The 23887-nt window shown below is 36.9% G+C and overlaps 2 protein-coding genes and 1 pseudogene across 3 annotated transcripts in view; 2 read left to right on the top strand and 1 right to left on the bottom strand.

Moving 5' to 3' along the window:
• Nucleotides 1-23887, top strand: part of DNAH7 (dynein axonemal heavy chain 7) — a 340938-nt gene that overhangs the window by 156295 nt on the left and 160756 nt on the right. The window contains exons 23-28 of the mRNA XM_025404220.1: nucleotides 857-1069; nucleotides 2478-2587; nucleotides 12089-12257; nucleotides 16670-16772; nucleotides 16893-17020; nucleotides 23229-23441. Of these exons, the coding sequence (XP_025260005.1) occupies nucleotides 857-1069; nucleotides 2478-2587; nucleotides 12089-12257; nucleotides 16670-16772; nucleotides 16893-17020; nucleotides 23229-23441 (936 nt within the window). The remainder of the gene's footprint in view (nucleotides 1-856; nucleotides 1070-2477; nucleotides 2588-12088; nucleotides 12258-16669; nucleotides 16773-16892; nucleotides 17021-23228; nucleotides 23442-23887) is intronic.
• LOC112635998 (60S ribosomal protein L26-like) lies at nucleotides 12280-12794 on the bottom strand. Its single transcript, XM_025404221.1, has one exon. The coding sequence runs from the start codon at nucleotides 12771-12773 to the stop codon at nucleotides 12336-12338; it is 438 nt and encodes a 145-aa protein (XP_025260006.1). The 5' UTR covers nucleotides 12774-12794; the 3' UTR covers nucleotides 12280-12335.
• On the top strand, nucleotides 13823-14626 carry LOC112635999 (annotated as a pseudogene). The gene has a single exon (XR_003122115.1). The product of XR_003122115.1 is annotated as an anaphase-promoting complex subunit 15 pseudogene (transcript).

Raw genomic sequence — 23887 nt, 5'->3', positions numbered from 1 at the left:
GTGCTGTGGTCTCTCTCTTGTTCTCTCTCTCTCTCTCTTTTTCTTTTTTCTTTTTTTTTTTTTTTTTTTGAGATGGAGTCTTGCTCTGTCACCTAGGCTGGAGTGCAGTGGCATGATCTTGGCCCGCTGCAACCTCCACCTCCCAGGTTCAAGCTATTCTCCTGCCTCAGCCTCCCGAGTAGCTGGGATTATAGGCAAACACCACCACATCCGGCTAACTTTTCATATTTTTGGTAGAGACAGGGTTTCACCATGTTGGCCAGGCTGGTCTCAAACTCCTGACCTCAGGTGATCTGCCCGCCTCGGCCTCCCAAAGTGCTAGGATTGTAGGTGTGAGCCACCACTCCCAGCCATGGTCTCTGTCTCTATTGTTGTTGCTCTCTATCTCTGTTGGCTCTGGTAGGCTTTATTCTGTAGAGCAGAAGACAGCTTGTAGTTACTTTAGATTGGCATATCCACAGCCTCCCAAGCCTAGCAAAGAGCACTTTTCTCTCAATCTATATAGCAGTCCCCAGGAAGAACTATGATTGGTTCTGGTTTAGTCACACATTCCCTCCTTCATATTGCCATGGAGAGTGGGCAATATGATTGATAGCTCCAACAAAACCACAGAGAATAGAGAAGAAATAGAAAAGGAAAGGATAATGAGTAGAGACAAATTACGTATATCCATTATACCTGATTGGGCTTGTTCACCTGGTATCTTTGTAGTAAGAAAAACAAATTATTTTTAAATTGTGTTACATGGAGAGTTGTGATCAAAATGCAGAGAATAATCTGTGTATATACTAGTTCAGAATGTTTTGTTCAAAATAATTTTCATCACATTGGGAAATCATATCTTATTTTCTTTCAGGCTCTTGAGCAATACTTGACAACATGTAACAGACAAATTGATGATATTGTCACTTTGGTGCGTGGCAAATTGTCCAAGCAGAATCGTGTAACTCTGGGAGCACTTGTGGTACTGGATGTCCATGCTAGAGATGTCCTCTCATCACTTGTAAAAAAAAATATTAGTGATGACTCTGACTTTGAATGGTTAAGTCAGCTTAGGTACTATTGGCAAGTAAGTGATATCACTGAATGTTACATTACACAGCAATTTCAGCTCGTAATTTTAAATTTGTGCTTGCTTGCTCACATAGGAAATAGTAGCGGTAACCTGGAATCTTTTGCTGATGGCACACTATACCCAAATAAGCATTTCTTTAGCTTGAAGATTAAGGTGCTGATAACTATATCATCTGTATTGATATCTGTGTCCTTATCTATATCCAAATGTATAGTTATATATAAACATATATACATATATAGATACATGAAAATCATGAGTAATTATCAAAACTTACTCATTTTAAACGAATTGCTAGGCTTGCTGAATCTGCAAAATGTTGGGACTAGTCAGTTTAAAATTGTGTTTTTAGGTTCTTGATGCATCTAAAGGATGTATGAATCAAACTTTTTCAGTCTGATTTAGTCATTGATGTTTCCTCTCATTGCTGGGCATGGTGGCTCACACCTGTAATCCCAGCACTTTGGGAGGCCAAGGCAGGCAGATCACTTGAGGTCAGGAGTTCAAGACCAGCCTGGCCAAGATGGTAAAACCCCATCTCTACTAAAAATACAAAAATTAACTGGGCATATGGTGGGGCGTGCCTGTAGTCCCAGCTACTTGAGGACTGAGGTAGGAGAATTGCTTGGACCCAGGAGGCAGAGGTTGCAGTGAGCTGAGATTGTGCCATTGCACTCCAGCCTGGGCGACAGAGTGAGACCCTGTCTCAGGAAAAAAAAAAAAAAAAAAGATTCCTCTAATTGATCAATTGAAGAAGGCAGAAACATGGTTTTTGCCAGGGCATCCAGGTGGATGGTGATGGTAATCATAATGGAGAATGCAAGCAGGGCAGGAACAGTTAGTAAAGTGGGCAAGATAGGGCCTATTGGGTATGGGCAGAGACAGATGCATAGTTTTCATCATATAGGCTTTTGTGGAAGTCTTGGGGGGTATGGGGTGGGAGGAGAGAAGAGGTAAGAACTAGCATCCTGGGAAACAAATTGAGGGGCAGTGTATTTAGTACTGAGCTAGAAGCTCAGATGGTGGAATCATTTCAGATACCAGATCCTCCCATTCCCAAATGTATAACGTTGGGGAAGTTACTTCTTCTCTTTAAGCATCAGTTTCCTCATCTGTTAAATGATGAGTAATATCCCCTCTATTGTTAACACACAATGATTAAAAATATGGAAGAGGTAAGGGACAAATACTAAAATATTTTATGGGAAAAATTAAAACCAGTGACTTCAATTATTCATCCATGGAAACTAGATATTTAATTCTGCCATGGAATCAAATGACACCTGAAAAGTGAATTTTGAAGATGTCTATATTATGGTTATTACTTATTAAAGAGCTTGAGATTTTGTATTATTTACAATTTTGTTGTTTAAATTAACTTATTTTATCTCATTTATCCTAGGAAAATCATTTAGAAACAAAAATGATCAGTGCTGGTTTGCGATATGGATATGAATATCTGGGTAATTCCCCTAGGCTGGTTATTACACCACTCACGGATAGATGTTACAGGTAAACCCTTTAATTTAAGGATCTATTGGAAATAACTTTCACTGATCCCTATACCACTGATTTATTTAAAATACCAAATTGTCTTCCATACTGTTAATTTAGCCTGTGTTATTTTTTCCTAGACCCTTAATTTTCCTCTTAGGTTTGTCTTCATTTCTCTTTCTCTGCTGGCTTCCTCCACTCAATACTAGGGCTCTAAGTATTAGTAGGTGTCACTTGTTGTTGACACTGTCCATCCCTTCTTTCTTCCTGAAACTTTCTTTTTCTTGGATCATTTGAGTCATTTATTGTTCCCTTGAAACACTGAATTTTCTTTTTAAAATTTATATTTTTATTATTTCAATAGGTTTATGGGGAACAGGTGGTGTTTGGTTACATGGATAAATTCTTTAGTGGTGATTTCTGAGATTTGGTGCACCGATCACCTGAGCAATGTACACTGTACCCAATGTGTAATATTTTATCCCGCATCCCACTCCCACCCTTTTCCCCAAGTCCCTAAAGTCGCTTGTGCCATTCTTATGCCTTTGTGTCCTCATAGCTTAACTCCCACTTATAAGTGAGAACATATGATGTTTGGTTTTCCATTCCTGAGTTACTTGACTTAGAATAACAGTCTCCAGCTCCATCCAGGTTGCTGTGAATGTTATCATTTCCTTCCTTTTTATGGCTGAATAATATTCCATGGGGTGTGTGTGTGTGTGTGCGCGCGCGTGTGTGTGTGCGTGTGTGTATATACACATATACATCACATTTTCTTTATCCACTTGTTGATTGATGGGCATTTGGGCTGGTTCCATATGTTTGCAATTGCGAATTGTGCTGCTATAAACATTTGCATGCAAGTGTCTTTGCCATACAATGACTTCTTTTCCTCTGGGTAGATACCCAGGAGTGGGATTGCTGCATCAAATGTTAGATCTACTTTTAGTTCTTTAAGGAATCTCCACACTGTTTTCCATAGTGGTTGTACTAGTTTACATCCCTACCAGTGATGTAAAAGTGTTCCCTTTTCACCACATCCACGCCAACATCTATTTTTTTTATTTTAAAATTATGACCATTCTTGCAGGAATAAAGTGGTATCACATTGTGGTTTTGATTTACCTTTCCCTGATCATTAGTAATGTTGAGCATTTTTTCATATGATTTTTGGCCATTTGTATATCTTCTTTTGAGAATTGTCTATTCATGTCCTTAACCCAATTTTGGGGGAATTAGTTGTTTTTTTCTTGCAGATTTGAGTTCCTCATAGATTCTGCATATTAGTCCTTTGTCAGATGCATAGTTTGCAAATATTTTCTCCTACTCTGTGGGTTGGTCTGTTTACTCTGCTGATTATTTCTTTTGCTGTGCAGAAGCTTTTTAGTTTAATTAAGTGCCATCTATTTATCTTTGTTTTTGTTGCATTTGCTTTTGGGTTCCTAGTCATGAACTCTTTGCCTAAGCCAATGTCTAGAAGGATTTTTCCAATGTTATCTTATAGAATTTTTATGGTTTCAGGTCTTAGATTTAAGTCTTTGATCCATCTTGAGTTGATTTTTGTATAAGGTGAGAGCTGAGGATCCAATTTCATTCTTCTAAATATTGCTTGCCAGTTATCCCAGCACCATTTGTTGAATAGCGTGTCCTTTCCCCCACTTTACATTTTTGTTGGCTTTGTTGAAGATCAGTTGGCTGTAAGTATTTGGTTTTATTTCTGGGTTCTCTGTTCTGTTCCATTGGTCTATGTGCCTATGTGCCTATGTGCCTATTTTTATACTAGTACCATGCTGTTTTGGTAACTATAGCCTTATAGTGTAGTTTGAAGTTGGGTAATGTGATACCTCCAGATTTGTTCTTTTTGCTTAGTTTTGCTTTGACTAGGCAGCGTTTTTTTTTTGCTTCCATATGAATTTTAGGATTGTTTATTCTAGTTCTGTGAAGTATGACCATGGTATTTTGATGTGGGAATTGCATTGAATCTGTAGATTGCTTTTGGCAGTATGGTCAGTATCACAATATTGATTCATGAGAATAGGCTAGAAACGCTGAATTTTCAAGAGTTTTTTCATGTAGTGATTTGTTTCATGCTTTGTGGTTTCCTGAATGTTCTCATCCAGTCCCATGCTTTAATGGCCTACATCTTGAAGACCCCATATCTGTACCTCTGGCCCTAGTCTCTCCTATAAGCTTGCTATACACAAGTCTACTTGATATTTCCATTTGATACCTCAGAGGTACTTACATTTACATTTCTTCTAAAAGCAAATGTACCATTTTACCTCCTAAATTCACTCAGCCTCCCCTAGTCCCATCTCAGGAAATGACAGTGGCTATTTATCAACCCAGTCATCTCTACAAATACCTAGCTTTGTCCTCAACTCTTTCTCAGTTCTTCACACGTAGGCACACAGTAAGTCCTACTGATTTAATTGAATTAAATGTATTTATTTAATTCTCTTCCTTTAAAAAAGTAGACATTTTGGCCTGGTGTGGTGGCTTATGCCTGTAATCCCAGCATTTTGGGAGTATAAGGTGAGTGGATCATTTGAGCCCAGGAATTCGAGACCAGTCTGGCCAACATGGCGAAAACCCATCTCTACTAAAAATATAAAAATTAGCTGGGTGGGGTGGTGTGTGGCTGTAGTCCCAGCTATTCAGGAGGCTGAGGTAGGAGAATCACTTGAACCCAGGAGGTGGAGGCTGCAGTGAGCCGAGATTGTGCCACTGCACTCCAGCCTGGGTGACAGAGTGACACTCTGTTTAAAAAAGACTCTTTAAAGAGTAATTTTAGATTTACAAAAAAATTATGCAGAAAGTACAGAGAATTCTTAACCTCTCTCTGTCCTACACAGTTTCTCCCATTAACATCTTTCTTTTTTTTTTTTGAGACAAAGTCTCGCTCTGTTGCCAAGCTGGAGTGCAGCGACACGATCTCAGCTCACTGCAACCTCCGACTCCCTGGTTCAAGCGATTCTCCTGCCTCAGCCTCCTGAGTAGCTGGGATTACAGGCACATGCCACCATCCCCAGCTAATTTTTGTATTTTTAGTAGAGACGGAGTTTCACCATGTTGGCCAGGATCATCTTGATCTCCTGACCTCGTGATCCGCCTGCCTCAGCCTCCCAAAGTGCTGGGATTACACATTTGAGCCACTGTGCCTGGCCCAACATCCCTCATTAGTATGGTACATTTGTTACAATTGATAAACCAATATTGATACATGCCTGTTAACTAAAGTTCACAATTTATACAATTTATATCAGGGTCCACTGTGTTGTAGAGTTCTGTGGGTTTTGACAAATGCATAATGTCATATATCCACTACTAAAGAATAATTTTACTGCCCTAAAAATGCCCCCATGCTCCTCCCCTCCCCCAGAATCTCTGGCGATCACTGACCATTTTTGTCATATATCTATTCCAAAGTGTCATATAGTACCTGAAATTATATATACTGTCTCTTTTTACTTAGCAATATGCATTTAAGGTTCCTCCATGTCTTTTTGCAGCTTGATAACACATTTATTTTTATTGATGAATAATACTCTATTATATGGGTGTAACACAGTTTATCTGTTCACCTGTTGAAGGACATCTTGGTTGCTTCCAAATTTCAGTGATTATAAATAAAGCCGCTGCAAATATTCTTGTGCAGGTTTTTGGGTGGACATAAGTTTTAAACTCATTTGGGTAAATAACTAGAAGCATGATTGCTGGATCATGCCCTAAGCCTATGTTTAGCTTTGTGAGAAACTGCTAGATTGCCTCCCAAAGTGGCTGTACTTTGGAACTCCATTTGCATTGCCACCAGCAATGAATGAGAATCTCTGTTATTCCACATCTTGCCAGCATTTGATGTTATCAATGCTTTTGATTTTAGTAATTCTAATAGGTGTGTAGTTGCATCTCATTTTGCTTTTTTGCAGTTTCCTAATGATATATGATGTTGAGCATCTTTTCGTATGCTTATTTTTATATGGATATCTCTTTTGGTGAGGTGTTTGTTCAGATCTTTTGTCCATTTTGTAATTGGGTTATTTTTCTTTTGTCAAGTTTTAAGTGTTCTTTGTATGTTTTGAATACAAGTCCTTTATCTGATATGCATTTCTGCAAATATTTCCTTCCAGTATGTAGCTTGTGTTTTTATTGTCTAAATACTATCTTTTGACTGAGTGCAGTTGCTCACACCTATAATCCCAGCACTTTGGGAGGCCAAAGGAGGAGGATCACTTGACACCAAGAATTCAAGACCAGTCTGGGCAACATAGCAAAACTCCCATCTCTACAAAAAATTAACTAAAACAAAACAAAACAAAAATGGCCAAGTATGGTGGTGCACACCTTTAGTCCTAGCTACATTGAAGGCTGAGGCAGGAGGATCACTTGAGCCCAGGAGTTGAGGCTGTAGTGAGCCATTATAAAGACACCATGTTACTGGTGGTGAATCCACGCAGGTCTGAAGCAACCTCAATTCCTGCCTCCTCAGAAGAAAGAATTTGATGGAAGGGCATAAGGCAGAAAGAGAAACTGAGGCAAGTTTTAGAACAGGAGTAAAAGTTTATTTAAAAGCTCTAGAGCAGAAACAAGAGGAAGGAAAGTACACTTGGAAGAGGGCCAAGTGGGCAACTTGAAAGACAGGTGCACGGTTTGACCTTCTGACTTGACGTGCCTCTGTGGTCTTGTGTTCTTTCTCCCATGATTCTTCTCTTGGAGTGGGCTGTCCACCTGTGCAGTGGCCTGCCAGCACTTGGGAGGGGAGCCTGTGCAGTGTGTTTACTGGAGTTGTACCCATGCTTACTTGAGGTGTGCTTCCCTTACCAGCTGAATGTCCCTAGGAGATCATATACCTGTTAAACTTGTACAGTTTTAAGTTTTACATTTAAGTCTGTGATCCATTTTGAATTAATTTTGTGTTTAGATTCACTTTTTCCAGTTGTTTCACCACCATTTGTTGAAAAGACTATCTGTTCTCCATAAAATTGCCCTTGTTCCTTTGTCAAATATCTGATTTTATTTTAGAAATGTTTCTTAAATATGTGTTAGGAATTTGGAATCTACATTTTTCTTCCTTTCAGAGCACCTAAAGAGCTAAAGTAATGAAAAATAAAGTCTTAGTTTGTAAGTGGCTGAGCAATTATCTGATCCTCAATTCAGAGCTCTCATGTATAATCTGGATCGAAGAATGTAGCCTAGCTTGAAGATGGCTATTTCCTGCTCCTTAAAGCTAAGCTTGCTTTCCATTATGGCTGAAGAACTGAATCCAAGTATAGTGGGTCCAATTCATCCAGTTGCAGATGGGGAATGAGAGCCACACAGTGACTCCAACCACTGCTTAAACAGGGTACCACTCATGTCAGGAACTGACCTCCTAAGTACAATATGGATGGAGTGAGAAATTAGAAGTTTTGGTATAAGTTTCCTTCATATGGGTGATATAGTCAAGAAGAGAGGAAGGATAGAAAGATTCTGCTCAACACTGTTTTCTTCTCCTGGCTCTAATAGCACCATCCTATTAGCTGCTTAATATCTTCCCAATTTTTTAAGTTTTTTAAGTTCTAATATAGCATATGAGGTGCAATATAATCTGTCTATTGAACTCAATATTCCAGTAACACCAAACTCTTTCTTATGCATACCATTCTACTTCTTCACTCACTACCTGTGCACACAGCCTCTCGTTTTCCTGGCAAGTTCTCTCCCTTTCTTTTGTTCCTCAATAAATACAACTAACTCCTACTTAATCCTTTGGAACATCATCTTTTATGTTTAGCTTTTCTCTGACATTCTGTACATTAAGAATCTGTCCTCAGTGATTCTCGTCACTGAGAATGAAGAAGCATGTATCTTCAGAAGAAGCATCACTGAGACAGAAGAAGCATGTATCTTCTTCTGTCATAGCACTCATCATAATGGATTGAAAATATATTTGATATATCTGATATTCTTTATTGTAGTCTTTTCATAGACTACAAAGATTGTGCCCTATTTTTCTCTCTCCCCCAAGCACCAACTCATTTCCTGGCATAAAGCAGGTATTTAATAAAATGTATTGAATATCCATAAACTGAAAAGCAGTTTTAAATTATATTGTTTCCTAGAGAATGATTAGAATTGTCAATGTTTTGGCCAGGTATGGTGGCTTACACCTGTAAACCCAGCACTATGGAAGACTGAGGTTAGGATCACCTGAGGTTAGGGGTTTGAGACCAGCCTGGCCAACATGGTGAAAACCTGTCTCTACTAAAAATACAAAAATTAGTGGGTCATGGTGGTGCACGCCTGTAATGTGATTGAGTTTTCTTTATTAATTTATCTCATTTGATATGGATATAACATGGGATATGATATGGGCTATGATATAGGGTGCTGTTTCTATTCTCTTAAAGGTTATCTTACATTTAATGAATGCCTGTTTCGCTTAATAAAGCCTAAAGTTAATAAATATCTCTATTCTCTTTCTGAATAATAAAATGTCTTTACTTTAACTTCAGGTTCCTATCTCTTATATTCCAAGTTATTGTCAAATACTAAATTAAACTTTGTTTTTAAATTTCTTTCCTGAAAATTAGTCATTTTAACTAGTCTATTGAATAAACCAGTTTTAGGATGCAAGCAGAAAGCAATTTTATTCTTTCTTATTACTGTTCTTTTAAAGTTGCTCTATTATATAAATATTTCTCATTCCTGAATGAAATCTAGGGTAGATTCCCTAGCTTTTCTGGTCACTCTAAAATATTAATTATAAATATCATTTTTTAAAATAATAAAAGTCCACTTACGTCTAATATCAAAATTAATAATAGCTCCCATCCAATTTAAAGCTTCCTTCTCCCTCAGCTCAAGTCTGACTCAGGCTGAGAGCCTGAATTTGGAAAATAGATGTGGTCAGTTTTTAGCTATTTTTATCCCTATCCTTGGTTTCATCTCTCAATAGCTTATCTTTTGCTTCGCCCAGTATTAGAGGTTGAAGGGGAGAAAACAGAAACAGAGAACTAGGTTTATATGTGACAAGTGTCTTGTGTGACAACTATCTCTTGGCTGTTTAGTGATGTCTTGGTGATGGCACAAGCCCAGATGTGCCGGATCTTCCAAGGGATGTTTATGCGGGTTCCTTAAAGCCCCTGAAGTGACTGGATTCTCCCACTTTTGGAAAATGCCTTCTCGGGCTGGCCGCAGGTGGCTTTTGCTTCAGCCTCTGAGGCTCACCACACGCAGACCCTCTTTTGGGGATTTTCTCCTGTCTCAGATGGGCCTCCTGCATAGAGTCCCATTCAGTGTGACTCAAATCTGGCTCTTGGGATCTGGACCTGGCCCGGTGATAGACACACGTTTGTTTTGCCAGCAGTGGGAACACATCTCTCTGTTTCTTTTCTCCCATTCTGCCATCCGGAGAAGCTGCAGGCATCTTTTCAGCTTGAAATGTTTTTGGTTGTGAGTCAGCACTCAGTTTCTGTGCTCTAGAAAATTCAGGGGGTGGATGGTGTGTCGAGCTTTCTGAGTAGTCTCAAAGGCCCCTCGGTTAGCTTGGGAGAGGGAAAAGTGCTGCTCTTTCTTCCACCATACAGAGAGAGGTAAAAAACACAACACACAAATGATTCTTTCTAAAGAAGTCCTCGCTCCTGATCACTCACTTACGGTCTTCTTATCTAATTTTTATATGCTAATGACCAAACCAACTTCACCATCTATAAGATAAGATGAGCTGGTACTTATTGTTCTCAGCTTGGGGCTTTAGTCAAAATTCCAAGAAAGAACCCTATTAAATAGAGTGTTACATCTTTTTTACTATTAATATACAGGTTTACCAAAAATGTTTTATCATTTTCTTTACTCACCAGTGCTTCTTGCTTTGCCTTACTTTTGTTTTAATTTTCTTCCCCTTACTAGGCAATGTCTTCTAGTAATTGTTCCAGGGAGGCTTTGCAAGTAATGAGCTCTATCAGTCTTTGTCTAAAAATGCTTCCTTGTGTGTCTTTGCTCAATTATTAAATGACAGATTAGCTAGGTATAGAAGTGTAGATGAACAGTGTTCCCTCAGCCCTTAAAACTCGTTCTTCTCCTGGCATCCATTGCTACTGCTGCTAAGTCCGCGTTATTCTTTTGTAGGTAATTTTCTTTTCTCTGTTATAGTTTTTAAGATTTCTCTTTATTGTTGATGTTCACTGTAATGTTACTAGATGTAGATTAGTTTTTATTTATCCTATTTGGGCCTTTTTCCATTCATGTTTTTCTTGAATTCTGAAAAATTATCAGCCATTGCTGTTTAAATTTTGCTTCTTCCCCATTTTCTTCCTCCTTTTTCTCTTTTCTTACATTCAGTCTCTGTATCTCTTTGAGTAATTTTTAGTGCATAATTTTCTGTTTCTTTATGTTTATTCTGCTATTTAACTTATTCACTGAGTTTTTAAATTATATTTTTATTGCTAGAGTTTCAAATTGTCTCATTTATAAAATTGGCTTCTGTTTTTCTCTCACAATTTTTTGGTGTCTGTTGCTTTATATTTAAAATCTCATTTAACAGACCACCAGAATACCACAGAGGGTAGGACGCCATTCATATAATAACACTCTTTGTCCATCTGCTTTTGCCACAGCAAGTCTGTCTCCTAATTCTGATCTCTCTCTCCTGTTTGAACTGTGAGCTCGTTTTAATAGTGATTGTTTCCCCCAGGCTTGCATGTTGTCACCTGTGGAGGTGTCCATAAGGAGCAGTTTCATATTTATCTCTGAGGAGGACTCTAGAGTTTTTTCTGGTTCAGAACAAAATGTTATCATTTTGGATTAATGTACCCATGACTAGTAGAAACTTGGACCGCTTTTTCCCTGCACGAACGATACAAGCTTTTCATCAGGCCCTGCATAAAGGGTAGGCTTCCTTGTCTCTTCCATAATTGACTCTTGTTTGTCTCTCTCTGGTAAGTTGCTGGAGTGATTTTAGTTTCCATTTAGAGACAAGACAGCCTTTCAAGACTTCTAGATTTATACAGGTGGATCCATGCCAGCTCCCCACATTGCTCACTTCTGAGGGTTTATTTTCTGTTTCTATCTGAGCATAAATATACGCATTTATTTAAATACTGATCCCGAAACAATCTTTTAATGTCTAATTCTCCAGCTTTGCATTCCTTCTTCGTTGGTAATTTTCTTTTCATTCTTTCAAAACTGGCCATGTGTTTTAAATTATTATTTGTTTTCTTTTCTGTAATATTTCCATGTGCTTATAGTTGGAGAATTGGGGGATTCAAGGTCAGCTGAATTCTCGTATTGGCCAGAAGTCAACATTAAATTTCAAAAGTGGATTTGTTCTCAATGTGGCATATATATAGCTATTCAGAAATAAAATATAATAACAGACAAAGTAATGAACTATCAGAGATTTTCAGAGGTTACTGGGAAGGAAGAAATCAAAGAGGAAGTTGGAAGTTTGGTTTTCAATGTAACCTTTTTCTCTTCTTGGCATGTGCATGGAAAAAAATCACATTATTCTACAAAGAATGTCTATTTCATATGTTTCAGAACCTTATTTGGAGCCCTTCATTTGCACCTTGGAGGAGCACCTGAGGGTCCAGCTGGCACTGGGAAGACTGAAACTACCAAGGATTTGGCAAAAGCTGTAGCCAAACAATGTGTTGTTTTCAACTGCTCTGATGGGTTGGATTATTTGGCTTTGGGAAAATTCTTTAAGGTTTGAATTAACTCCTCAGTTCTTTTTTTTTTTTTTCTTTGTTTCAAGTTTTAATCAAAGCTTTTATATAAGATTACTTTATTCCTGCATCTTCTCAATTGTTTCTTCCTTGTATTTGCCCTTTTCCTTTCCTACTTGGCGAGGTTTGGCTTTCCGTTCAAGGATCTTTTTGCGGTCTTTATGCAGTTTTAGCCTAGTGATAACCACCTTGCTGGGGTGAATGCCTACGTGGACAGTTGTGCCATTAGCCTTTTCCCGCTGCACCCGTTCAATGTTGATAACATTCTTCTTCCTGTAAACCTGGACTACTTTGCCAATTTGCTGACCTTTATAGTGTCCTCGTACAACCTGAACTTCCTCATCCTTTCGGATGGGCTTGGATCGCACATTGTACTTCTGTCTCAGCTCTTTGGAAAGAGGGGAAGACATAATCTTCCTGCGAATGTGGGAAGGTGCATTGAAATGCCTTTTGCGATTCTTGCTTCGGTTGGAAGTCACAAAGGGATTAAACTTCATTTTGGCCGCTCCCGCTTCGGTGATGGCCGCAAAAGGGAACTCCTCATTTCTTTACAACAGGATAACTGATCAGAGATGGCTATTTATGATGCAACATAATTGAATACAAGTAAAAGGTTTACTGTAACTTAAGTAAAAGTAAAAATTGAAGCACTATCTCAATAATTCTTAAAGGAAGTAAGGTTATAGCCAAACCCTATTTGCAGAGAAGCTCTACTTCCCTCTCCAGTCCCTACTGTAACAAGTCATTATTACTGGTTGGAGTAAGTGGTGTCCCTTAAATACATTGGAGCAGATAAGAGTTTGAGAACGATTGCATCGTGTAAAGGTTGTGGGATTCTAAAGACATCTTTAACCTGTTGATCTTGTTATTGAGACGTTATTTAGAGTCAGTAATTTACTTTTATAGACATATTCTAATCAATCATTTCAGTGAACTTGAAACCTTAAGTTTTATTATTTGTTTTTCTTTTTAAAAATTTATTTTTATTTATGCATTATAGATGTACATATTTTCAGGTTACATGTGATAATTTAATAATTTATAAAGATCAAATCAGTGTATTACTTTTTTTTAATTCTAAGTTAGATTCTTACTCTTGTCAGTCCATGAGCTTCAAAAGGTGGAATTAGAGATACCAAGTCCCTGCCTATAAACCTGTAAACATCTGATCATTTCAGCAGCTTGTGGCTATAGCCTGTCATTCCTTAAAATGTTAGGTGACACAACTGAACACAAAATGATCCACTGGAAATTATATATTTATTTATATTTTTCTGTAATTTTTCAAAGCACATTTTATTTTTATTTCCAATTTTTATTTTAGATTCCAGGGGTACAGGTGCAGGTTTGTTACATGGGCAGATTGTGTGTTGCGAGAGTTTATCTGGTGTGCAGATAATTTTGTCACCCAGATAATCATCATAATAGCCAATAGGTAGTTTTTCAATCCTCACCCTCCTCCCACCCTCCACCCTCAAATGGGACCCAGTGTCCATTGTTCTTTTCTTTGTGTCCATGTATATGCAAAGCACATTTTAAAGATTCTGGAGGGGTTCTTCCGCTCAGGCTGAGTGAAGCGCTTCCGGGTCACCGCCGGCTGCAGCCTCCCGGCGCGATGAAGACATTGAGGCCCAGAGAGGTTAAGTGACTCAGCCAAGGTCAAACAGCTATCTAGGAGCCATGTCCACTTTGTTCCCCTCACTCTTCCCTCGTGTGACTGAGACACTGTGGTTTAATCTGGATCGACCCTGTGTGGACGAGACAGAGCTGCAGCAGCAGGAACAGCAGCATCAGGCCTGGCTCCAAAGCATGGCAGAGAAAGACAACAACCTGGTTCCTCTTGGCAAGCCAGCCTCAGAGCACTATGATGACGAGGAAGAAAAGGATGATGAAGACGATGAGGATAGTGAAGAGGACTCAGAGGATGATGAGGACATGCAGGACATGGATGAGATGAATGACTACAATGAGTCGCCTGATGACGGAGAGGTCAATGAGTTGGACATGGAAGGCAACGAACAGGATCAGGACCAGTGGATGATCTAGGTAGACAAGGCAGGGTGGCCTCAGAGAGATTCCAGGCCAGCCCAAACTACCCTGCATCCCAACCCCCAACCCCTGCCCACAGAACCAGCTGATGGCCCCAGTGCCTGAAAGTGCCCTTGGGCACCTCCTTAGCTGCTGCCAGAATCTGGTCTCCTTGGCCCCTCCCAGGCCATTGGTCTGCACTTGAAATCCCCAGGGCCTGAGCCCCACTCCACCTTCCTGGCCAGTACCTCACCCCTTGATTGGCAGGTCTGGTCTCTTTCTAAGTTTCTTTAATAAAGACAAAGGAGTGATTTTCCAAAAATAAATAAATAAATAAAATAAAGATTCTGGAATATTTACTTTTCCAAATTTTCTCCAGAAAAAGTTAACTTTAAAAAAGATTTAAAAACTAGCAAAATAGAATATACCACCCCTAACTCATGCTGTAAACTGTTCCTGGCTAGAATATGACTGATCTGGAGTTTGATTATTCTACATTTGTGATACTGAAACAATTAGAACGTTTAAAAGCTCAAAATTGTAATTAATAAAATATCAAGAAAACATTTAAATGACCAACTAACATTTTAATTCATTCTTTGTAATGATTTACACCTTCGTTGAAATGAGCACTATTCCCAATAGCAAAGATACGGAATCAAACTAAGTGTCCTTCAGTGGAGAAATGGATAAAGAAAATGGATTACATCTATACAATGAAATACTATTCAGCTATAAAAAAGAATGAAATCATGTCTTTTGCAGCAACCTGGATGGAACTAGAAGTCATTATCTTAAATGAAACAAGCCGGGCACAGAAAGTCAAATATCCCATGTTCTCACTCATAAGTGGGTGCTAAGAAATCTGTACACATGGCTATGTAGAGAGTAGAATGATAGAAATTGAAGGATGAGAAGGTGGGAGAGGTGTGTGATGAGAGATTACTTCATAGATGCAGTGTATGTTATATACGTGATGGATACCATAAAATGGTATGGAAAGCAAAATGGTATGATGCCAGTGTATGTTATTCAAGTGATGGATACCAGATTGCATAGTGACTTAGTTGCTATGCAATCTATACATGTAACAAAATTGCACACATACTCCATAAATTTGTACAAATAAAAATAGATATATAAAAGAAAAAATAACAAAACTAAAGAATTCTACATGCAATTTGAATAGCCATTGCATTCTTAAATGTCTAAAGAAATGTTGGTGCATATTGCTCAGTTTTTGAATCTATGTAATGACTATCTTAATTATTTTATTTAGAGTCATAAACTTATTAATATTAAATTTGCTTATTTGTAAGTATTTGTAAATAGCTTCTTTGTGTTGGGATTGTGCTGGATAATGGGGGTAGAATATTAGAAAGGCATGATTTTTATTATCAAGACTCTCAAAATTTATATAACGCTTGAATATGACTTCCAAAGCATTCTATTCTCTGTGATTTGTTGTCATGCATAAGAGGTCAAAGTCATTTATAGAGTCTTCTCCAACTAATGAGAATGTACTATTCTTTGACATGCATAGAAGTCGTGTACAATCCAGTGTGGTTCAGAAGAATGAAATGTGTAAAAATCCAAGGCCAGCTGCTATAATCTGTGTGGCTTTGTGCTAATTATTTAACATCTCATATGGTATAGCCTTAAAAGTGTCCTTGCATAAAAGATACAAACAAAGTGCTATGAGTCACGGTTGGCACATACAATGTACTTGATGTAACACATGCACGTGTGTGCTTGCATGCACACACACACAATCTATAAAATATATGTTCAGTACATATTTGTTGAATCGTTTGATGTTTTTAAAAGTAAATCTGAATTCAGATGAAACTACTTATGCTTGATTTTCCAGTTTTTCCTTATGATAAAATAGTACATATCTGTGAGGTAGCTGTGGGTTAGGACTGTAAACCAGGGCCTTAAACTATGGTAGTTGGCTATTAAGGTGCTCAAACCACAAGGCAGTCTCATTCGCAACAGAAGTCATCTTATTTAAATGGTTATTATAACCTATGCTATAAAATCCATGTGGAGTAAGCAAATAAAATCAACTTGTAAATAAAAAGCAGGAAAGGCTTTGAGATTATAGGTGTATGTCTAAATGCTAAAAAAAAATGCAGAAAGGAGAAAAATGTTAATTGGAAAATTTTCCAATTGATCAAACTCTTTTATTCATGCAGTATAATGAATTGGTAATGAAAAAATCAGCTGTCTTTAAAGATAAAGGCGAATAAGCAATTTCCTTGACAGGATATTAAATCCTAGAAAAGATCAGGTGAAAATACAACATTTCAATGCAATATTGAATCAGATAAAGTCAAAAATTTTCATTACTCTTTTCTCATAGGGACTGTTATCGTGTGGAGCCTGGGCTTGCTTTGATGAGTTTAACAGAATTGATTTGGAAGTACTCTCTGTGGTTGCTCAACAAATTCTTACTATCCAAAGAGGTAATGGACTAGTTTGTCTTTGCATTATGTGAAAATGAAAGAAATATGAGAGGTAATGAATGGCACAGCTCATGTTTATATGTGGTGTTACTAAGTCCTTTAATTGCTGATTACCTACAGGTATTAATGCAGGTACTGATATACTGATGTTTGAAGGAACTGAACTAAAACTTGACCCCACGTGTGCTGTCTTTATAACAATGAACCCTGGGTATGCTGGGCGATCAGAACTGCCAGATAACCTGAAGGTATGGAAAGAGTTACTATATAATCTGTTTCTTCTCTATAATTTACAAAGTTATGTATGAAAAGGGCCGGGTGTGGTGGCTCACGCCTATAATCCTAGCACTTTGGGAGGATGAGGTGGTGGGAGGCTCACTGGAGCTCAGGTGTTTCAGACCAGCCTGGGCATAGTGAGACTTTGTCTCTTAAAAAATAAAATAAAATAAATAAAATATTTTAAAAGGGTGTGTGTGTCTGTGTGTGTGTGTGTGTGAAAAGAAAGAATATGCTATCCTCGAGTTTATGTAAAATATTTTGTTTTAGTTATAATATTTTAGAAAATTGTTTTAGAAAGCGATTTTTAAAGCTTTGAGCATCTTTACAGAGTAAATATCCACACCAGGAACAATTCCCAAAATATTTATTTTTAAAATAGTGCTAACTGTGAAAAATTACAAAATATAGAAAACTACTAATGGGGTACCCATTCTACTGCTTACTATATATTGTGTGCCTCTAATTTAAATGCCTTTTTACAATGCTGGAAGCACACTATTGTGTATGCTGGGTGGGTTTTTTTCATGTTAATATTATAACATGAACATGTTCCCATCTTTATAAGCATAATTCAAACTATTAATACATTTACCGAACTGTAGCTTACTTTTGGACATTCAGTTTGCTTTCAGTTTTCCTGCATTATAAATAATATCACGATGAGTAGTTTTTACTAAAGGCTTTTCTCTATTTTGAAATATTTCTTTAGATGGAGTCATAGGACCAAGGTATTTGTTGCTAAATTGTACTTCAAGACAGGTTGAAGTGATTTTCATCCCGTATCAATTCTCAATTTTCATTGACACCCAGCATTAATTTTTTAATGAAAAAGAACAAAACACTTTCTTGAATTGACCAGACTTAAAAAAAAAAAAAAAACACCATTTTATTTGATTATTAGTAAAATATTTTCCCCATATTTTGGTTAACAATTTTATATCCTTTTCTGATGAATTGCATATGTATGGCACATATACAGACAGCAGTGTTGAAGAATAATGCAATAGTAATTGTGGATCCAAAACCAAATCTCCTGACTATATCCTATATTACTTCCACACTTCACATGCTTAGACTGACAGCTTCCCAGACTAAATGAGCAGTTTTTCTTTTCCACCAAAAAGACTTGATATGACTAATTGCTGCCAAGTGTTTTTGTATTTCCATTTCATGCCCCTTTATATGTTAAGTCTTATGTTTTAGTATTTTGCCTCAGTGAAGGAAGGCATGATTAACAAATGAAAAACGGTAAATCCTCTTCTATCTAAGAAGCATTTTACAAGTTTTATTTGGCATTTTCTTTTGGAAAGCTTTTTGTTGTTGTTGTTGCAGTTCTTTTATTTGTTCACTATGTTGCTCCTTTATTTGGTAGGATCAATCCGAATACATAAATTTGCAAAGGTAGGAAAAGCAAAAATCTCTGAGTAACTTGTTATAGAAAGCTGGGAGCCATTATTGGTTGAATTTGTTAATGCCCTCTGCAGACCTTTCCACAGTTTTATTTACTGTGCAGGTTGAAATAGTGCTAACATATTTACCTGGTAGTTCCCGGGGATAATGTATTTTCCTTCTACATGAGGCCAAAAGCTGTTCTCAATTCTGATAGTTTCTCCTATTGTGCAGCCTTGTTGGTTCAACCTTCTACAGTGCATCTGTTTTCAAGTATATATGGAAATACCAAATACCTAACAAGTCTGAAATGAAAGAGTTGCATATTCCTTAAAAAATAATAAAAGCCTGTTGGGGCCCAGAAAGTATCATTACCAGTCTTCAGAATCATTCTCAAAAACTCCATCTTCTTCACCTGGTGATTCAGTCAGTCACCAAGCCTAGGGTTTCCATTTCACACAACTCCTACAATCCCTGCTGCACCGACCTGGTCCCCTTGCCACACCTTGCTGCTCCCTGCCTTCTTTCTTCTCCCATGTGTCTCATTGCAATAGTTGACTTGGCATCAATTTCTTCTCTATTGAAATTCACTCTAATGAATTCCCCATCACAGTGCTACCAGTGTTGTCTGTCAAAAGAAATCGAATCATATAATCTTCAACTTCAAAAAACTTCTGGGCTCCTTTTTGTCTGTGGACTAAAGTTCAGATTTCTTAGTACAATCTATAAGAGCCTTGGCATGAGGACTCAGTTACATCTATCCTGCCATTTCCCTGCCTCTGTCTGTTGCACTGGGCCTCACTAGCCTCTGAAGGTCCCTTGCCTTTCTACATGCTGTTTTCTCTCTCAAGTGCTCCGCTAGGCCGCCACTTTACTGTCTGACAAATTAATGCTCATCCTTTAAACTAGCAGTGAACACTAAATATATATACAATTCAGATCTGACCTTCTGGGTGAAGTCCCTGGACTTGGCTGAGGTTTATAGCTGAATCCTATAATGTGCATGTCCGTGGGTTCTTCAGGGACTCTTCCATTAGGAGGAGTCTACTTGTAATTCCTGAGGCTTGAGTGATGGATTCTGTTTCTCCAGTTGTCATTGCCTTATCTCTGCCTGGATCTCTGTGGTCGACTCCATGTAAACTTCACTGTTGGAGAGCTCTCACTCTGCCGGGAGGTATGTAGGGCAGGACTTACAGAGCTTCAGTGTGGGCCTTCTTTGTTGTGTACCACTCATAAATCCTTTTCCCAACAACCCCTGGGTATTAATCCTGCTACCACAGGTCACTATCCTTTTTCAGACATGAGTCAGGCACCAGTCCATATCTCCCAAAATGCAGGAATATCTACCAAGCTGTCACAGAACTTGGATGTAGTGAGGAGGGTTGTGGGAACTCAGAGCATAACGACAGCTCCCTTCAAAAGAAATATTTTCACAACTCCTTCCTCTCTGAATTATTTTGTCATCTACAAGTAGATGAGAGGGTTCGAGGTTGTAGACATTTCCTTTGTAAATTTTGTATGTTGAGAAGATCATACTCACTGTAGTAACTGATGTGTCATATCATGCGGAAAGAGTCCCATTTTGACATCCTGTTACATTTAGACAATCTGCATAATAAAGCAGTTTCTTATACATCTTCACTTTAGGGAAGCTATATTTTAGATTTAAACTATTCTGAAGAATCAGTAGTCAATGATCATTTTAGAATAGTTTGCTAGATCGCTTCTCGGCCTTTTGGCTAAGATCAAGTGTAGAATAGTTTGCTAGAAGCCACGGTAAAATAGACACATTCTAGATCTCCTAGTGTCACAAAGCCAATGAAGTGATACATAGCTTTTCAGAGTATATGTAGGATGAAACACTAATAGTATTGAGGAGAAAAAAACAAAGTAGATCCTAAATCCTCCATTTGATTCAACTAAAATCAAGCTTGTTCCTGCACAGATCAAAATATTTTTAAAATCGATTTGCAATTTCTTAAAAATAAATGGTAAAAAGTTATTGCTTGAATTTTTTCTATTGTACCAATATGTAGTCTTTTGAAAGCATGCTCCAGAAAGTATACACATTTCCTTATGTACCACTCTCCTTCTTTCACCAGTAGAGCAGAAGCAGTAGAACAGCTATTCTTGGTCATTTGTTTTTGTTGAGATAAACATGAAGATTATGTTCACATCGATTACATGCACTGGAATTTACTCAAGTCTTGGCATGTTACCTGGATCTGTACCGTCTTTGTTTTCACACTCAACAAACTATGTCACTGGTTAAGCTAGAATCCAATTTAATTTTTTTAACAAAGCACTAAATTATATTCAAACTTACTGCTGTTACCAACAGATTATTTCTGGTATATCCAAAATCAAACCACAGTATATCTGTGTGCTGCACAACCTGTTTGGGAATCACTGGTTTAGGCTTAAAAAATATTTCAATCAGGATGCTTTTCATTGTGTTAAGTATCATTGTTTAATTGTTGGTAGAGGACTCCTAATAAATGGAATATCATGATACCCCTTGACACTTCTTTACTTCACTTTATTTTTTGTTCTGCTAATCAGAAATATGTCTGCTTCATCATTTTCCACAACCATATGACTAACAGTGCTAAGAGGTGAATAGGATATTTGTGAAGTAACTAGGGTGGTCAAAGGGAAACCTATAACACACAGTCCTGAATGTTGACCTCAAACTAGTAGTAATTTGGGCTATTGTAGAAAAACTTTATCACCCTAACGCCGTTGACTGGCTGACTGATTCGTTAATTCAGTCATTCTGTCTTTTATTCTTTAAAAAAGTCGTTGTTGAGAACCTACCCCTTAAAAGAGATACCAAGTGTATAGCAATTCTCGTGATCTTTTCTTCCTCATGTGTGTAGTGGTTCGAACACTTGCTTAAGCATTTTTATTTCAAGTTATTTGCTCAAATTTTTTAAACATTTTATTCTTTCCATTCTTTAATGGTAACCTTATTGATAAAATAGCAGCACTATAGCCTCTAGCTAGTAATTAACACAACACATTAGAAGGATCTTACTTGATACAAATTTTCGAATTGTTCTCAACTTAGAAGAGTTATAACAGATCATTTAAGCAAGATGTTCTTATTTTCTTTCTACCTTGAGTTTTTGGTAATTCAACTAATTCCCAGAATGTATTTATGAACTGACTACAATTGTCATTCACTAGAATAACTTCTTTTTCCCTTAGAATATTATTGTTTTCCATATTTTGTACAAGCAAGTCATGTTTTAATACATAAGCTGTTGAAATGAGTCCTCATACACACTAATATTCTACACCTAAATTCTTATTTATTCTTTTACTTACCATCATATAACATCATATAAGCTCAGTATTTTAAATACTGAGGTTCTGTTTACTTACCATCATATAACATCATATAATCTCAGTATTTTAAATATCATGAGAAAAAGTTATCTTTACAATTTGTAAAATTGATTTATCTCTATTAATAATTATCTATTACTTATTTCCAGTTTTCTTTATTATGCTTGCTGAAAGACTGACATTGTGACTTCAGATTCAAAAAAGTTTAAAATATCTCAAAATGGATCATTTATCTAACACTAACATAATCTGGTAAACCCTAGATTATACAATTAAGTAGATCCCCGTAGAGCCTTGCTTGAAGCCCACTTTCCCAACAGGGGGACACTCAGCAGCCCAGATGAGAAACCCAAATTTGAACATCCTGGGAGAGTCTGAGGTTCCGTAACATGTTGCTTCCCATGAAGAATATAATGTATTTGAAATTGAAATTGAACACTTAGGCGAAAGAGAATTGATACAAAAAGCTAATGATATATTTATTATATAACCACAACAGAAATTTGATTTTTTAAGTTGCTTTTTATCTATATGATTTGAACATTAAAATTATTTTATATTTTTAGAAGCCAGGAATTTGTCTGTTTATTTGTTTACTTTTTAAACTTCCAGGTCAATGATGTTTTTATTGAGGTATGATTGACAAATAAACATCATACATATTTAAGGTATACAATGCAATGTTTTGCTATACATATACATTGTGTAACAATACCCCTAATCAAGCCAATCAACTTACCCACCACCTCATGTATATACTTTTTCTATTTTCTTTCTGTTAAGTAGATCTTAACATTTAAGGTCTGCTCTCTCAGCAAATTTCAAGAATACAATACATTATTATTAATGGACTATGAACATTAAAATGTAAAGCTATTGTAGAAAAGGTATAAAGTCATAACATTATGAAATAAAGAGCATGATTATCTTTACAGTGGTCTTTTTAATTTTGTAAACTCTTTACACATTTTTGCTTTTTAAAATTATTCTTAATTGACATATAATAATTGTGTATATTTATTGAGTAGAGAGTGATATTTTGATGCATGTAAATGATGTGTAATGATCAAATCAGGGTATAGTGTATCTATCACCTCAAATATTTATTTCTTTGTGTTGGAAACATTCAAATTCTTCTCTTTTAGCTATTTAAAAATATAGAATAAATTATTTTTAACTATAATCACCCCACAGTGCTACAGTACACTAGAATTTATTTCCTTTATGTACCTGAAATTTTGCATTTGTTAACCAGCCTCTCCCTATTGCCCCACCTCACCTTTCCCAGCCTCTAGTTACCACTATTTTACTCTCTACTTTTAGGAGACAAACTTTTTTAGCTTCCACATATTAGTGAGAACATGTGGTATTTATCTTTCTGGGCCTAGCTTATTTTACGATGATCCTTTTAAAAGTAACTTTTCTACATACCCATAGGCTCTCTTTCGCACAGTAGCAATGATGGTGCCTGACTATGCCATGATTGCTGAAATAGTCCTGTACTCCTGTGGGTTTGTCACTGCTCGGCCACTGTCAGTAAAAATTGTGGCTACGTATCGCTTGTGTTCAGAACAGTTGTCATCTCAACATCACTACGACTATGGAATGAGAGCCGTGAAGTCAGTTCTTACTGCTGCTGGGAATCTGAAGGTAGAGAACACAAATATTTCTTACTTGTAAATTTCCTATTTGTAAATTTCCAGCCTAATGGATCTTCACAGAGTTCCAATAACTTGTTGGTTTCATTAATTGATTGAAAAAAATCAATTATTATACCAAAAATATATTATCTTGTACACATGAAAAAAGAAATTTTATAATGATTTGTAAAACCTTACACATGTAATTCTTAGTGATTTGAGTTCTGTTTCATTAATGAGATACTACCAAGGAATAAAATTGCTTACTCCTGAGAAATGTTTTGAATGCTCTCAGTCTATATAAATGTATAAACAAATACAGCATTAAATGAAATAAGTATAATAAATATGCACAAAAGACTCTAAATATTGTCACTTACTATAATTACACAATTGCAGCCAACTGTGGACTAGCAGTAATAGATTTGCAGTATGATGGTTACCTTCAAAATAGTC

The sequence above is a fragment of the Theropithecus gelada genome, chromosome 12 (genome assembly GCF_003255815.1).
Source record: "Theropithecus gelada isolate Dixy chromosome 12, Tgel_1.0, whole genome shotgun sequence".
Lineage (NCBI taxonomy): Eukaryota > Metazoa > Chordata > Mammalia > Primates > Cercopithecidae > Theropithecus > Theropithecus gelada.
Note: the sequence above shows the minus strand (reverse complement) of the source record. Positions and strands in the feature narration are given on the sequence as shown.